The 17,868-nt window shown below is 38.1% G+C and overlaps 1 protein-coding gene across 1 annotated transcript in view; it reads right to left on the bottom strand.

Annotated features, from left to right (window-relative positions):
* Positions 1 to 212: 212 nt before the first annotated feature.
* The window catches only part of LOC138696958 (uncharacterized), a 47,808-nt gene continuing 30,152 nt past the window's right edge, over positions 213 to 17,868 (bottom strand). The window contains exons 10-15 of the mRNA XM_069822489.1: positions 16,529 to 16,683; positions 11,561 to 11,761; positions 9,643 to 9,795; positions 6,128 to 6,276; positions 2,293 to 2,488; positions 213 to 445 (exon numbers count right to left, since the gene is read on the bottom strand). Coding sequence (XP_069678590.1) covers positions 267 to 445; positions 2,293 to 2,488; positions 6,128 to 6,276; positions 9,643 to 9,795; positions 11,561 to 11,761; positions 16,529 to 16,683 — 1,033 coding nt within the window. The 3' untranslated portion in view covers positions 213 to 266. The remainder of the gene's footprint in view (positions 446 to 2,292; positions 2,489 to 6,127; positions 6,277 to 9,642; positions 9,796 to 11,560; positions 11,762 to 16,528; positions 16,684 to 17,868) is intronic.

Here is a 17,868-nt window from a genome sequence, read left to right as displayed (position 1 = left end):
TATCGCAATTCATTCATATAGGCCTAAGACAACAATGGCTCGTTGACTGGGCACTGCCATCAAGATTATACGCCAAAATCGGCGTACAGTCTGAATTAGAATATACGTTGATTACTGTAAAAAGAAGATGCTTCTCGAAAAACCATGCTATAGGCTAAATACAAATACGATGTTAATATTGTTAGGTTATATACATAAATAATACAAATGTCGAAGTTTATAATAAATTATATTACAAGATTCTTATTGCCAAACTGAGGTTAATTTCAAACATGCCTCACTACAGTTGATAACATGAAAATAACTACAGCTATATACAGGGTGATGCTACTGCTTGACTGATGCGCGGAATCGCGGCTGCCCTGTGTGCTGGGGTCTTCTACACATCTCAGGCCTTCATGACGCAGCAGGAATCTCACTTGGTCCGGATATCGACAGTCATCCTCTGAAAGCAGTCAAGAGTATGCATTGCATTTGTTATCATTTTTATTTAACGTAATCATGGACGTCATTTTAATTTTTGCTTGTGGGGGGGGGCAAGGAAGACCTTATAGGGTATATCGCGTGGCATATTTCTTCTCTATTTCCTCTAAAATGAACCACTGGTAGGCCCTAACATGATTACCAATGGTTCAGTAAAACTGTAGCCCGTCACGACGATCTCTTTTTGGTTTTTCTTCCATTAAATGGCCATATTTCATGGTTTTTCAGAAACGAAAATCACAGAAAAATGGCTGAAAACACAATTGACATTTCTAAAATGTTTTTTATAAAAGTGGTATTACTTTAATATTAAAGGTACAGTATTCACATTTTTCTTTAGTAGTATTACTCAATTATTATTTTTTTAATCTGTAAATACAGGAAAGAAAATATTGCCCTACCCTGCCCCCGTCGTAAATGACCCTCTACTCGTAATAATTCTTTTTAATAACTAGACTTCGTTGAATTGCCACACGCAGCATGCAATCAGGTTGCCGATGTACGGTAGTATAGAGGAGGTGAGCGACCGCCCGGTCTCGTAGTATAAGCAGTTCATGTTAAGAGTTGTGACCTGTCCAAATAGATAGAGCAGCTACAGCTAATGTATACCTATGTAAGCACTTGTTTTTGCATTACTGTGGTTGAAACAGTCAAAGCTTAACATTTGTTCAGTGCAGACAAGAATTCAATCAAACATACTACAATGAGAGTGTTGCTGTCCCAAAAAATTGCCCCTGGAATACCGTTACCCCCGCAGCCAGTCTTGACCCGTTTGGAAACGTGGTTGGATGCTGTTAATTATTATGCAGAATATTACGGCAAAATAATGGAGGTAATTGATGCATTGGATAGCACAGACAGTTCTGCTGTTGCAGCTGTAAAATCATTCTCTTCTGAACAGCTATTGGAAGATATTCTGTTCATTGATTCTAATTTTAAAATCGTGTCCAAAAGCATCACTCTGTTAGAATCGTCTAAACTACAACTCTCAGAAGCCCTTAATATAGTGGATAAAGTATCACAAACCGTTATCCAAAATAACAATTCAGTAATTTCAGAAAAAGTGAAATGTAAGTTGAGAAACATTATTGCTAAAAATTCTGCCTATTCACAACTTCGTATTATAAATGATGTACTATCAGGTCACGACAAGACGTCTGAAGTTGGTGTACTAAAAAGTAGTGACTTTCCGTTCTTCAAATATGCACGTATTACATCGTGTGATGTTGAACGTACATTTTCCCAGTATAAAAACTGTTTGAGTGACCATCGGAGGAGGTTCACTTTGCAGTCGCTCAAAATGTACGTAACTGTTCACTGCAATGCACATATTCAAGGATGATGTGAGTATCTTACATTAAATTTTAAGAGTTAATATATCTCACTACAAAATAATTGTGTATTTACATGTTTAGACATTTCCTACTTCAATGATCATTCATTATATTTCTTGAATGCAGGATACAGGTTTTATTGTAACCGCAGTATACTGCTCTGTGTTTACATCAGAGGCATACTCCATCCGTTGCACGCTCCCTTCTCATACAGTCTATACCGCGTGCGTAATAAAAAAACCTTACGATTCTCGTGGCAATTCCACGAAGTCTATTAATAACGATTATTCTACAGAGCGATCCATATGAACCTTTACAATTTTAATGACATAACCTCTGAACCAATAATAGCAAACGTGTGCAATCTGCTCTGAATTGCAGAGTAACTGTGGGAGATTCCTCAGAGTAAAAGATTTTCACTACTATTTTCATCGTTTACGATCGCAGTTATTTCATCAATACAGTAGGCACGTACCTGCACAATGCACCGAGGTGCGCGTGGCAGTCACTGTTAAGTACACCGGAGGACACCGGAAGGAGTAGCTGGCGCACGGGGCAGGAATCTTGATGTCGGTCTGCTCCAGACCCGTCACCTCGCTGCAGTCCGTGCCCACGGCCGCCACGTCCCGCGACACGCACACAAGTAACTCGCCGTATCCGCTTCCTTGGAACTGATCACAAAAAAAAGAAAACGCTCCAACTATAATGGAAATCTTGGCATCATTAAATACAGATTTTCATTAAACTTTACACAGGAGTTACAGGTAGCAAACTTTTTTTTTTTGTATACGAACTCTCATTACGTTTGTGTAAGAAGAACTATCCTTTTATAGGGGGTTGTTTTAGATAAAATTAATAACTTTTCTCCTACCAAACGGTTTTCATGAAACTTTGCACAGGAGCTACAGGTAGCAAACTATTTTTTTGTATACGAACTCTCATTACGTTTGTGTAAGAAGAACTATCCTTTTATAGGGGGTTGTTTTAGATAAAATTAATAACTTTTCTCCTACCAAACGGTTTTCATGAAACTTTGCACAGGAGCTACAGGTAGCAAACTATTTTTTTGTATACGAACTCTCATTACGTTTGTGTAAGAAGAACTATCCTTTTATAGGGGGTTGTTTTAGATAAAATTAATAACTTTTCTCCTACCAAACGGTTTTCATGAAACTTTGCACAGGAGCTACAGGTAGCAAACTATTTTTTTGTATACGAACTCTCATTACGTTTGTGTAAGAAGAACTATCCTTTTACAGGGGGTTGTTTTAGACAAAATTAATAACTTTTCTCCTACCAAACGGTTTTCATGAAACTTTGCACAGGAGTTACAGGTAGCAAACTTTTTTTTTTGTATACGAACTCTCATTACGTTTGAGTAAGAAGAACTATCCTTTTATAGGGGGTTGTTTTAGACAAAATTAATAACATTTCTCCTACCAAACGGTTTTCATGAAACTTTGCACAGGAGTTACAGGTAGCAAACTTTTTTTTTGTATACGAACTCTCATTACGTTTGAGTAAGAAGAACTATCCTTTTATAGGGGGTTGTTTTAGACAAAATTAATAACATTTCTCCTACCAAACGGTTTTCATGAAACTTTGCACAGGAGTTACAGATAGCAAACTTTTTTTTTGTATACGAACTCTCATTACGTTTGTGTAAGAAGAACTATCCTTTTATAGGGGGTTGTTTTAGACAAAATTAATAACTTTTCTCCTACCAAACGGTTTTCATGAAACTTTGCACAGGAGCTACAGGTAGCATATACTTTTTATGTAAAACTCTCATTATATTTGAAGAGTCCACTGCAAGAATGATGGATGTCATTCGGAATACATTTTGCAGGAGAAGCAATTGAAAGTTTGAAATGCTTAGCGCTCAAAGCTTAACTGTGATTTTCCGATCATTACTGGACAATGACTATCAGTGTTAATGCTATATAACTCTGTATGTACATTCTATATGTCTTAAGCTATGCATTGACAGTCTTGGTTCATTTTCGACAGGAAAGTGACATCCATCATTCTTGCAGTGGACTCTTCATTTGTATAAGAAGAACTACCCCCTTACAGGGGTGGTTTTAGATAAAATTAATTACTTTTCTCTTATCTATCAGACTTTCATGAACATTTATACAGAAGTTGCAGGGAGCATATAGCTATTGTTTGTATAATTACTTTTCTGTTAGAAGAACTATCCCTTTAGAGAGTGCGGTTTTAGAGAAAATTAATAACTTTTATATAATAATAATAATAATAATAATAATAATAATAATAAATTTATTTATTCTGGTTGTGTTAAGACCATCAGGCCTTCTCTTCCACGCCACCATAAATATGCACCGTATACATACAGGGAAAAAAAACAAAACTTTTCTCCTACATAACAGATTTTTATGGAACTTTGTACAAGAGTTACAGGTAGCATACATTTTTTTGTACAAGTTTTCATTACGTTTGTGAGGAAGGAACTATCCCTTTATACATAATGATTTAAACAAAATTAATAACTTTCCTCCTGTCTACAGATTTTCTTGAAAACTTGTACAGGAGTTGTAAGTACCATATATCCTATACGTGGTTTCTAGAGCAGGGAATTTAAGAACAGTTACTGTGAATAATATACAAGGAATAAATAAATGACTTTTGATAATGAAGAAAAATACTTTTGTCTAGGCAGATTCGTAATTTGACCCACTGTGCGCATGTCAAAGGAAAAGAGAAGAAGCAGACGAAGGAGGTATTACTATTATTATTATTATTATTATTATTATTATTATCATCATCATCATCATCATCATCTATGTTAGGAGAAAATACACAAACGATTAGGGAAAACACAGAAATTTTACTTGAAGCAAGTAGAGCGATCGGTTTGGAAGTAAATGCCGAAAAGACAAAGTATATGATTATGTCTCGTGACCAGAATATTGTACGAAATGGAAATATAAAAATTGGAGATTTATCCTTCTAAGAGGTGGAAAAATTCAAATATCTTGGAGCAACAGTAACAAATATAAATGACACTCGGGAGGAAATTAAACGCAGAATAAATATGAGAAATGCCTGTTATTATTCAGTTGAGAAGCTTTTATCATCCAGTCTGCTGTCCAAAAACCTGAAAGTTAGAATTTATAAAACAGTTATATTACCGGTTGTTCTGTATGGTTGTGAAACTTGGACTCTCACTTTGAGAGAGGAACATAGGTTAAGGGTGTTTGAGAATAAGGTGCTTAGGAAAATATTTGGGGCTAAGCGGGATGAAGTTACAGGAGAATGGAGAAAGTTACACAACACAGAACTGCACGCATTGTATTCTTCACCTAACACAATTAGAAACATTAAATCCAGACGTTTGAGATGGGCAGGGCATGTAGCACGTATGGGCGAATCCAGAAATGCATATAGAGTGTTAGTTGGGAGGCCGGAGGGAAAAACACCTTTAGGGAGGCCGAGACGTCGATGGGAAGATAATATTAAAATGGATTTGAGGGAGGTGGGATATGATGATAGGGAATGGATTAATCTTGCTCAGGATAGGGACCAATGGCGGGCTTATGTGAGGGCGGCAATGAACCTTCGGGTTGCTTAAAAGCCATTTGTAAGTAAGTAAGTATCATCATCATCATCATCATCATCATCATCATCATCATCATCATCATCATCAAGAAGGTAAACTTGCGAATTCTAAATGAGGCAGTAGAGCAAGTGGACAGCTTCAAATACTTGGTGTGTACTATAAACAGTAACATGAGCTGCTGCCAGGAAGTCAAAAGGAGGATAGCAATGGCAAAGGAAGCTTTTAATAGAAAAAAGAGCATCTTATGCGGACCTCTGGAAAAAAGAACTAAAGAAGAGACTAGTGAAGTGCTTTGTGTGGAGTGTGGCATTGTATGAGGCAGAAAAATGGACTTTACGACGAAGTGATGAGGATCGAATAGAAGCATTTGAAATGTGGATATGGAGAAGAATGGAGCGTGTGAAGTGGACAGACAGAATAAGAAATTGGCTGGGTCACTGGCTAAGAAGAAACTGCCTACTGAGGGATCCACTGAAAGGAATGGTGAACGGGAAGAAAAGTTCGGGGTAGAAGAAGATATCAGATGATAGACGACATTAAGATATGTGGAGACTAAGAGGAAGGCAGAAAATAGGAAATATTGGAGAATGCTGGGTTTGCAGTGAAAAACCTGCCCTGGGGCAGATAACTTTTAATGAGTCAATTATTATTATTATTATTATTATTATTATTATTGTTGTTGTTGTTGTTGTTGTTTTTAATATCCGGATGTTTCGGTTGCTCTTACCTGAATACTGATATCACCTGCGCCTTCTAGGAAGACGGGGTGTATTCTGTACGTCCGTGGTTGATCGGGGGTCACGTAGTCCTCAAATTCGTCGCGGTATCCTTCCGCATCGTCACCAAGACAGTACGCAGTCATTATTCTGCTGGGCACTGGACAACAGAGAAACACAGCAACGATTAAGGGAGAAACTTCACCATTCCTTGAATGAATGAATGAATGAATGAATGAATGAATGAATGAATGAATGAATGAATGAATGAATGAAATGAATGAATGAATGAATGAATGAATGAAATAGCCTTTGGATTTCCCGTGAAGGGCTATGGCCTCCTAAAAGGGGAGCTCTTTAGAGATCATGCGGTGAGCTAATCCGCATGACTGTAGATTCTGTTCTATATAAGTTTTGTTCGTCGTTTGTGTGTGTACACTTGCGCTCTCACTCGATACTGGCAAACTGTAGCGATCTCCATTCTTCTCGGTTCTTGGCTGTTCTGGACCACAGGGGTCCAGCTAGGCTCTTGAAGAAGTCCGCCCATCTGGTCCCAGGTCTTCCTCGGTTTCGCCTCCCGATGCGTGGGTCCCACGTGGTGGAAATATGCGCCCATCTGCAGCCTTGGAGTCTCGACACGTGGCCTCCCCATTTCCATTTCAGGCGTTCCCCTTGGTGTGCCATGTCTCTGGTGTTTGTCATCTGCTTGAGTCTGGTGTTGGAAATCTTGTCTCTGAGGGAGAGTCCTAGGATTTTCCTCTCCATTTTGCGTTGGCAGACCTGAATCTGCGTCTTCTGGTTCAGGTCTGACAGCCGTACAGTAAGGTTGGGAAGATACAGGATTGCAGCACCTCCAGCTGTAGTTTGCGGTTCAGTTTCTTGTCAAGGAGTATGAATTGCAGTGACCAGAAAGCTCTCCATGCTGATGCAATTCTTCTTTTTAGTTCTCTCGTCATGCAGCTTTTGAATCCGACCAATTGGCCCAGATAGATGTATTCCTCCACGTACTGTAATCCGGTTGCGTTGACTTGGATTGGTTGTGGTTGGCTGTTCGTCATGACTTGGGTTTTTTCCATGTTCATGCTTAGGCCTGCGTGTGCGCTGCAATCGCTTAGTTCCTGTATCATCTCTTGTAGGTCGGTGGCGTTTTTAGCGAAAAGTACGATGTCGTCCGCGAATCTTAGGTTCGTCAGCCGATATCCGTTTATATTGATTCCATGTCTTTTCTCCCACTTTAGCTTACGGAATATGTCTTCCAGGAGGCTAGTAAATAGCTTTGGTGAGATCGGATCCCCTTGTCGGACTCCTCTTCCTATTCTGAATGTTTGTCCTTCTCGTTCTGTCATCACGATGGCGTGCGAGTCTCCGTAGAGCTTAGTTAGGATGTTGATATATTTGTGCTCGACTCCCTGGTTTCTCAGCGCCTGTAATACACAGGAGTGTTCTACCGAGTCAAATGCTTTCTTGAAATCTATAAATGCGAGATAGAGGGGAATATTGAATTCGTCCGTTTTTTCTATGACCTGGTTGATTGTCTGTAGATGATCCACCGTGCTGTAACCTGAGCGAAATCCTGCCTGGTCTGGAGCTTGGTTGTCATCCAGTACTTTCGTGAGTCTCCTTGTGATTATCTTAGAGAACAGCTTGTAGACATTTGACATCAGACTGATTGGACGGTAGTTGTTCAGGTCGTCCTTACATGTACAGAAATCGAGTCACAGTGAATGGTTTCATTTACGGTGGTGGGGAGGTGGAAGGAATATCGTAGGAGCATGATCAAGAACTGAATTGATACGAAATGTGTAAACATAGGCCTACAGTGAGAAATTATCTGTCAACTTTGGAACACAAACTTCATTATTTATTTAAAGAAACAACCGTGTTTGTATAGGATGGAAGGTGACTAAATAGGATCCCCTTTTCATAGACGAATCAGGACAGGGAGTTAAACATGAAAGTCTAGTATTGCGGCCTTTTGTGACCTTTGAGAGAAGTAACATTTCAGTTGCATTTTTAATGCGTATTCCAAGAAAACTGGAGACGTGGGAGAGGTTTTTTTAGTTGATTATTTAACGACGCTGTATCAACTACTAGATTATTTCTGTGGTGTTCGGGCAAAGTGGAATAAATCATTTTTTTTTTTTTTGTGCAGATGGAATTTTGTTCCCCAGACGAACACACAAGTTAAATTATACAAGTGGGTGTTCAAAAATGAAAATAATGCTAGCAATTGATGTCTTTTATTTGTGTAGAAAATCATTTACTTAAGGACCCTAAGCTTAATTTTCATTTATCTCCAAACTTTTTTTATGACTTATCTCACTTTACCCAAAACAACACAGATTTAGCCTCGATGGGATTCGTGATAGCGAGATGATATTTGGCGAAATGAGACTTATTCGCCATAGATTACCTGACATTCGCCTTACGGTTGGGGAAAACCTCGGAAAAAACCAAACCAGGTAATCAGCCCATGCAGGAATCGAACTCATGACCGAGTGCAACTCCGGATCGGCAGGCAAGCGCCTCAGCCGACTGAGCTACGCCGGTGGCTTGTTAGAGAGGTGATGTTTGGGGGATTTTGTAGAGCAAATACCAACAAAATGTGTCCTTATCGGTTTGTTTTATAACATCGAAAGTTTGGCAGTAATTTCATTGAATATCGGTAAGAAAATGTGTGAGAGGAAGACGTGGCAACCGTGTGCACTCATTGACAGTAGACGCAAGTCGGAAAGGAGGAAATATAGAGCCACCAACGTCCCTCTATGACACGCTAGCTTACTGAACCATTATGTACAGACGTGGACAAATTATTAGACTAAAACGTTTTTCTTGGAAGCATAATATAATTCGTCATATCAACTATCAGTATAATTCACAGAGTCTCTATTGTTGCAAATATGATTGTTTACATCTTATGGTATATTTTTCCAATGGTTAAGTATATTTTGTCTGGTTGTGTTGGTACTACTGATGTTTTAATTATATACTGCAGAAGATATTCAAGAGTCTCTTCTCCTATGGCCTGCAAGAAGACGGGACATGAACGAAATTGAAAATCTGTGATCTATACTGAAGAAGAAAATGAACAAAAAGATGCTTGCAACAAAACATGGACTCATTTAAGCACTGTCTGATATCTGGCTAAATGATTCTGATATTCAAAGAAAGTGTCAAACTTTGGTTTCCAGCATCCCTGACAAAATCAACGTGTTAATAAAGAATAAGGGAATGTTCACAAAATGTTAGTAACCTCCAGACTCCATTTTCTATTCATTATTTCTGTGCAAAATATATTTTTGTTCATTATTTCTACCGATAAATACAGCCTTGTTACACACATAATTAATTTAGTCTAATAATGTGTCCACATCTGTACAATTCCAGAAAAAAAAACTGTCCGAGTCTTGATGGAGGTCTACAGATATGTAGGCAACAAGTTTCGCACGACTGTATCCAAGTAGCATACAGACACTCTTGTTTACCGCATATGCGCAATAGTAGCACAAGTTAAACAAGCACCCACCTGTTAAAACACTGTTGACCACTTTGGTGACGACCGACTCAGGACTGCTGTCGGACGCTGCGGTCGCCATGTCGACGTATTGGTCGTCGATGACCGACAACTGCTTGAAGCGATCGTAGTTGATATCGGATGTCAGGTACACGAATCTTACGTCTGGAAATCAAGCACCAGTTAGTAGTTAAACATTACAATTTCATAATTAGGGACAATGTGAGATTCTCCATTACCATCATACTTCAAGGTTTTAGGTTCTTGGCGTGTTTCGCCTTGATAATACATTCCATAGGATTCTCCTGGTACAGGGCTGGGCAGCAAGAGCGGATTCTACTCTCTCACGGGGAGCCATATGATTTCTCTTCATCCCCTTTCTTCCCCGCCGAACACCGCGCAGCGTTGATTCTGTGACGGATGAACATTAAGCGACCCTGTTTAGAGTCTGGATGAGCTCTCGATGCTCAGCCCTGTCCTGGCAGGATCATCCATCCATCCATCCATCCATCCATCCATCCATCCATCCATCCATCCATCCATCCATCCATCCATCCATCCATCCATCCATCCATCCATCCCTTCATTCTTATTGTGTTTCAATGACTTAGCCGCTAGTTCATTAATGCACAGTCATTCATTCATTACGTTCATTACTTAATTATCTATTAATGAATCTTCATATTCATTCATTCATTCATTCATTCATTCATTCATTCATTCATTCATTCATTCATTCATTCATTCATTCATTTTGTCCTTTGTAATTTATTGCCTCGTTTATTCATACACAGAGTCACTCACTCGTTACTTAATTAACTACTTCATTTCTTCTTTCTTTCCTTCCTTTTCCTTCCCCTCCTTCCATTTCCCTCCTCCTCCTTCCCTTTCTTCCCTTTCCGTTCCCCTCCTCCCTTTTCCTTTCATCTTCTTCCGTTTTTTTCCCATCCCATCTTTCCCTTTACTTCCCTTTCATTTCTTTTCCTCTCCTTCCCTTTTCTTTCCCCTCCTTCCGTTTCTTTCCTTTCCTTTCCTTTCCTCTTATTCCCTTTCCATTCCTCTCCTTCCGTTTCTCTCCCTTCCCCTCCTTTCGTTTCTTTTCCTTTCCGTCCCTTTCCCTTCCCTTCCCGTCCCTTCATTTCCCTTTCCTTTCCTTTCCTTTCCTTTCCTTTCCTTTCCTTTCCTTTCCCTTTCCCCCTTCCCCTTTCCGTCCTTTTCCTCCCCTCTCCTTCCCTCGCCGTCCCTTCCCTTTCCTTCCCTTCCCTTCGCTTTCCTTTCCTTTCCTTTCCTTTCCTTTCCTTTCCTTTCCTTTCCTTTCCTTTCCTTTCCTTTCCTTTCCTTTCCTTTCCTCTCCTCTTATTCCCTTTCCATTCCTCTCCTTCCGTTTCTCTCCCTTCCCCTCCTTTCGTTTCTTTTCCTTTCCTTTCCGTCCCTTTCCTTTCCTTTCCCTTCCCTCCCCCTTTCCCCCTTCCCCTTTCCGTCCCTTTCCTTCCCTCTCCTTCCCTCGCCGTCCCTTCCCTTCCCTTCGCTTTCCTTTCCTTTCCTTTCCTTTCCTCTCCTTTCCTCTTATTCCCTTTCCATTCCCTCCTTCCGTTTCTCTCCCTTCCCCTCCTTTCGTTTCTTTTCCTTTCCGTCCCTTCCCTTCCCTTCCCTTCCCTTCCCTTCCCTTCCCTTCCCTTCCCTTCCCTTCCCTTCCCTTCCCTTCCCTTCCCTTCCCTTCAATCATACATTAATTAACTTCATAATTTCCCCCAGAGTCTGTCTTTTCAATTGATCTGTATACGTTCACACTTCGCCAGTCCAATTTTTGCTTGTGCTGTTCTCGTAACTTAACACTATCACACGTGTGATAACTACTCTTAATATTTCCTGATGCTGTCATCTCTCAACAGTTACTCACAGCAGTGTTTGAACCTATGCCGCACGTTACCTGGATTGTTCTGCTTGAAAGTGGTCACGATTTTGACACTCTGACTGTAGTCGTCGTCACTGATGGTAGAGCTGTATCCAAGCACCACGATCACGTGGCTGAAGTCGCCGATCACGCCCCTTCTTCTCTCTTCAGCTACTCTTTGAGCTAAGTAAGTGCTGAGTACGGCCAGAGAGAGCTTCAAGTTCAGCCTGGTTGGCCCTAGAATGGTAATGAATAGATGAATTCATAACACACTAGGCTGAGTGGTTCTGAAAAGGAATTTTAAAAAGTAATATTTGTTAGGATCAAATTTCTGCACATTTAAAGGACAAAACTAAAATTCTTTCAATCATTTATCATCATAATACTCTGCTCTCTTAAATTGACTGAGAATATTGGAAATCAAATCAATGGCTTTCCCGAAACACGCTATGAAATGTGTCATATAAACAATTTTTATGTCTGAAAGAAGCAAAAACGAGCAGAATTGTATTAATTTTTTTGTTTGAAATATCTCAAAGAATAAACCCCAAAAATTAAATTAATGACATCACGTAGGGTTCTTCTTGTATACATTGACGTAGTGAATATGCCCCGTATTTAATTTTTAATAAGAGCATCTGGCGCTTGTTTTTACCTTCACTATGTCATAAACTTGCTTGCAGAGGTTAACAAATGACAGACGATATTTACTGATTTAATAACATGAGGTACTTTTGAATGTCCGACATTGGTTCTTAGAATTATTATATTTTTTAATTATGTCCGCTTTTAAAAATCTCTATTATTTTGCCACGTGAACAAGAAAATATTTAATTTATTTTTAAACAATTCTTAGAAGGTTTCGTCGAGTAAATTGCTGGAATTGTGTCCAATTGGTAAGAAATTTACTCACCAATTATCAACATCATAACGCCTACTATTCCCCAACTATAATTCCTGTGCGAAAATAAGTTTTAAAAATAATTTGAAACATTCTGTTGTAACATTCATTTCGCCCTTAAGAAATATTTAAGAAAACTGAATGAAGTTTGGTTGTAATAACATGGATGACATTTATTTCTTGTTTTTAATACACTGCTGCATTCATTTGTTGACAAAACAAAAGAATACCCAATGTCAACAGACATGGCCTACATCGTTTACCTATGCCTTGAGGATTAAACTCGCTCCGTGACGATGACCTCACGGATATGAAAGAAAAAAAAATGTTCACAGGACAGAATTTCTCTCTTGGAGTGCCATAATGTTGTTTTCAGAAGAATTTTCATTATAATGTAATGGAGCCTGAACAATTCATTTTGTAGGTCACCCTCACTGTTTGTTTACAAAACTCTTGGTCATCGGAGAAGAATAAACTGAGAAATGTTTGTCACGATGTACGTCATTACAGAGAACGCTGTCCGTAGTACATGAACTACTCCAGTAAATATCTTCGTTCATCACGCAATGGGTCCCGGCACCCGAATTATCTACACGAGAGTCCATTATGTTCTGTACATTCTGCTTACGTGGGAAAACAAACTGTTGTCTTGACACATTGTTTCGTCTGTGAAAAAGTGCAGGTGGGAGCAAACGGAAGTCCTCAAAAGCAATGCTGGATTGTTTTCCAAGAGGTTGTAAAACATTTGACAATAGATATCTCAATGTTTATTTCAGATGATAATAAGTATGGAGATTTTACAGAAATATAACGAAATTACAGCAAAAATTACACTTTTTAATAGCCTAAAGGTTGAAATATGATAAATTAATGTTAGTACAAGGTCACTGTATGCAGATGATAGAATAAAATATTAGGTCAGAGATTTTAACTGGATACTCTGTACTGACATATTGCTTCTTTCGTTCCAGCCTATTGCAAAACTCTACAGCACCGAGCCAACGAGACCGGCTTTGTTTCCGAGCAGTGCAGTGGAATGAATGAAAAAAATACATCTATATACTAAAATCATTTTGTAACAATTCAAATACAAATGCTTCGAAACTCGGTAAAGCTAGTTTGTAAGATAAAAGTGACGGGGGATTTGAGGTTATTCCTATGATCGCGTATAAAATTCATACAAGAATTAGGGTAATGGAATTAGGATAAATAAATACAATTTACTGTAAGATTTAAGTGAGTGTATGAATGGAATGAAGTAAGCTACGAATAACAGTAAATCCTGCAATACTAATACTACTACTAATGATAATAATAATAATAATAATAATAATAATAATAATAATAATAATAATAATAATAATAATAATACAGCAGAACTCCGGTAATCCGAAATCCCGGATAACCCGAACACGCCAAACAAAGATAAGTGGAAAAAGTAGTGACTTAGGCCCGTAACACACTTGCAGAGTTTTCGCCTGCGAGAAATGTGTTGCGAGAAAATTAAAAAATTAATAACATGGATTCAAATGGACGTCCACACACTGGAAGAGATTCTCGCTCGAGGCAAAAACCTCGCGCGAGTTTCTCGCTGGAATCGGTAGCTCAGCGAATTTTCTTGACACATTTATCAAAGATGTTTGACATTTATACTCTTTATGGCGATTGAATGTAGAAAAAGATATCACAGGTGGCGATGAATTGTTTTGTTTCTATTTGAAAATGAGGTAAGATGGCTGATAATTGCAGTCAGAAACTTGTCGAACTTGCACGATGTCACCCGTAGGCCTATTTATATGATACACGGGATGAAAACTATAAAAACACGAAACTTAAAGAAGAAATCTGGAGACAAATATCAGATTATCTCAAAATAAATAGGGCTATGTTTTATTTTGATGAGATTTAATAGTACTAATTAAACATTTGAAATAATGTATCTATATGTTTTAACAGTTCACATAATTTTAATCAGAACATAGCAAAGAATCCTTTATCATATCATGAATGGCAAAAAACTGTGGTCCATTCAACCTGAAATAATGCCTAAACGTATCATCATTCAAATCGAAACCAGTGTCCAAAACTCGCCCTTATTTTCGTAAGATACAATGTGATTTTCAGATATTTGTGGCTTTAATTTTAGGCCTACTTTTTCTTTTCATTAACAAAATATGTTCATGTAACTCCATTTCCTCATCACCTGAATACTCAGATTCAACATAGCGTTCGTACGTAATTTGTAAAGTACGACAATATACTTACAGGTTATATATTTAAGTACGACAATATACGTAAATACATAACCTATAATATTTCCCCCAACGAGTGATTACTATAATCAGAAAAATGCTTTCTGCATGAAGACAGTGCATAGCTGATCATAGCGAGGTGTGATCTGTGATAGCGAGAACTCTCCAAGTGTGTGGAGGAAGGCTCTTCGCCTCTTTCTCGCAACACATTTCTCGCTAGCGAAAACTCTGCAAGTGTGTTACGGGCCTTAAGGTAATGGCATTAGGATAAATAAATACAATTTACTGTAAGATTTAATTAAGTGTATGAATGGAATGAAGTAAGCTACGAATAACAGTAAATCCTGCACTGCTGCTGCTGCTACTATTATTGCTACTGCTAATAATAATAATAATAATAATAATAATAATAATAATAATAATAATAATGGTAATAATAGTAATAATAATAATATAACAGTAATAATACAGCAGAACTCCGGTAATTCGAAATTCCGGATAACCCGAACACGCCAAAGAAAGATAAGTGGAAGAAATAGTGACTTATGTATCAAAGGCGAAATGAAGATGTTTATAGCGAAGGCTATGGGATTGCTGCCCATGGCCTCTGGCCCGAGGTTTAAACATGAAATTTCGCCAAAGGTTCACGCATTATTTTGGACGCACTTGTCCGTAATTGGATAAATTGAAGTTTTTTTGATAAGAATTTTAAGTTATAAATTCGCTTTGTGTTTGTACGTCTTGTTTAGCGTGTTTTGTTTTGGTATCTAGGGACTGTGTATACTAGAAAAAAAAAGAATACGTAGAATAAAAATTATCCGTTGAGGGAGGCCATGCATGATGCTATTATTTCTTTTTGTTAAGTTACCAGTCTCTGAATTTAATAAAAATGTTCTGTTATGTTGGAAATGATGTTAAGATCTGTTGAAAACTAAATTCCTTCTGGAGATGTTATTAAAGCCAAACAAGCTGAAGGTAAGTTGTTGTCAATTAAATAAATATAATTAGAAGTAAAGAAACAGCAAGATTTTTTGGGCCTAGGATTTATAAAAGTTTTTTTTTTTAGGCCTGCAAAGGTATAATGGACTGTATTATATATTATATAGTATCCATGGAAAAAGTGGACAAAAATTATGGGCTATATATTTGAAGTGAAACTCAATTTAATACGACATTATTTAGAAACTCAGTGTGTACAATATACAGTACAACTTGCATTAACATTAGTGAATGAATTAGACCTCGAAACTGAACAAAGCGGTGGACAGTAAAGGATGAAGAGGGGCTATGACGTGGTTTTCCTGCTTGCATTCCTTTCCCTGCTTAATCCAAAATTTCGATAAGGAACAGATGCATTATAGGGGCCACCCATCACACATTATAAGCAAAAAAAAAAAAAAAAAAGGTCAGCGGAAGTAATGGTTCGATTAGCATTTTTAGCATTCGATATTCGATAAGCATTAAATGCTACCAAATTAAAAAAAAAATAAAAAAAATTAAACAGTTTGTTACTACTGATGTGATTTTAGTCACTTTGTATTATATTTTTGGTCCAGGGAAAAATATATTTTACTATTACTGCCGTTATTTCCATTTTGAAGTAGGCTGCAAGTCAACAATATAAAACTGACTGTTAATTTAGAAGTTGGCAACATATTTTATGTCGATTATAACAACAATACATATCGATAGTAGCATTCATACCATTCAACCAATAAGGAGATTGGCCCCTATAATGCATCTGTGTCAATAATAATAATAATAATAATAATAATAATAATAATAATAATAATAATAATAATAATAATAATAATAATAATAATACATCCAAAAAATAAAGAGAAATCTTACATGGAGTAACTGTGGTCGAATTGTCGGTATCATTTCTGAGTTTGAACAAATCAAAGGCTTGGAATGTTTGCCTCGTTATCCAAGAGCCGTCCTCTCCGTTGATGACGGCCATGCTGCTGCCGTAATGGCAAACATCTGCCTTCTCCGCTAGATATCTGGAAGAGAAACAGTTGAAATACACATCAAGAAAATGATCACTTTCATTTATCAGCTTTTATGTGCCTAGTTTCTTTCAGAAAAAAGTACATTATAACGGAGTTGAGACATACTTTCTCATTTGTTGTTGTTTTTTTTTTTTTTTTTGTTTTTCACTCTATCTGTGATGCAAAGGACAACCCTGTACCCCAGGCATATGGACAGTAGAGGACGGCAAAGTTTCAAAAAATGGTGTTTTTTATCCATCTTGAATCTTGCGACACTACTTTTAACACTTATATATAAATGATTGGTTGATTGGCAAACTTACTCGTGTTAAATTACATAAGCAACTGTGGCTTACAGCTGTTTCGGTGCTTCTTCACACCATCCTCAGATCCTACTACTGGGTGTTCATTTCAAAGTATGTCATGACGTCACTGTTGTGAGTCAGCGATTTGAAGCGAGTTTCAGCTTTTATGTCAGAGAAGTTGCCTATTAAGCAAGGCGTTCAATCTGAACTTGAGAACGTGTACGGTATAACTTGAACGTCGTAGCAACAGATGGCGGTCTGTACGGTCTGTGTGCTACCATAACCTCTTTCGAACTGTGTTTTGCGCGGGCAAGTCGTACGTAGGGTATTTATTATCATCGGTTGCGTACGGCAACATTCCACAGTAGAAATCAAATGCTCCGTGTCCATGTTGACCGTCGTAGTTAATGTCAACAAATACGTAAGTAATCGTCTTAACCCTCTCCCCATATCCCGACAGTAAGAAAAAAACTCGCCTCAGTACATGTTTCCAAACAGTTCACATTCCTGCCACTATAGACGTTACCGTACGTATCGGTAAGTACTCTTCAGAAAGACCGCCGTACTTGCTAGGCAACTTCTCTGGCATATAGGTAATACGCCTCTGCGGAAGTGTAGGAAGATTGAATTCTCTAGGCTCATCGACTAGCCACATGACGACATACAGCGAGCAATGACACATTTTGAACTGAACACGCAGTAGATCTCAACATACAGATCAATTTCAGAACACACACTATTTGACTCCACTTTTCAACACTTTTCATCACGCAAACGCACCCCTACAATAGGCAGCGAAGTTCGAGATGACGCCGAGATCTAGTAGGCTCTGAGGATGGTGTGAAGAAGCACCGAAACAGTTGTCACAGTTGCTTATGTAATTTAACACGAG

This window comes from Periplaneta americana, chromosome 3, assembly GCF_040183065.1.
Source record: "Periplaneta americana isolate PAMFEO1 chromosome 3, P.americana_PAMFEO1_priV1, whole genome shotgun sequence".
Lineage (NCBI taxonomy): Eukaryota > Metazoa > Arthropoda > Insecta > Blattodea > Blattidae > Periplaneta > Periplaneta americana.
This window is presented reverse-complemented; position numbering and strand designations above follow the sequence as displayed.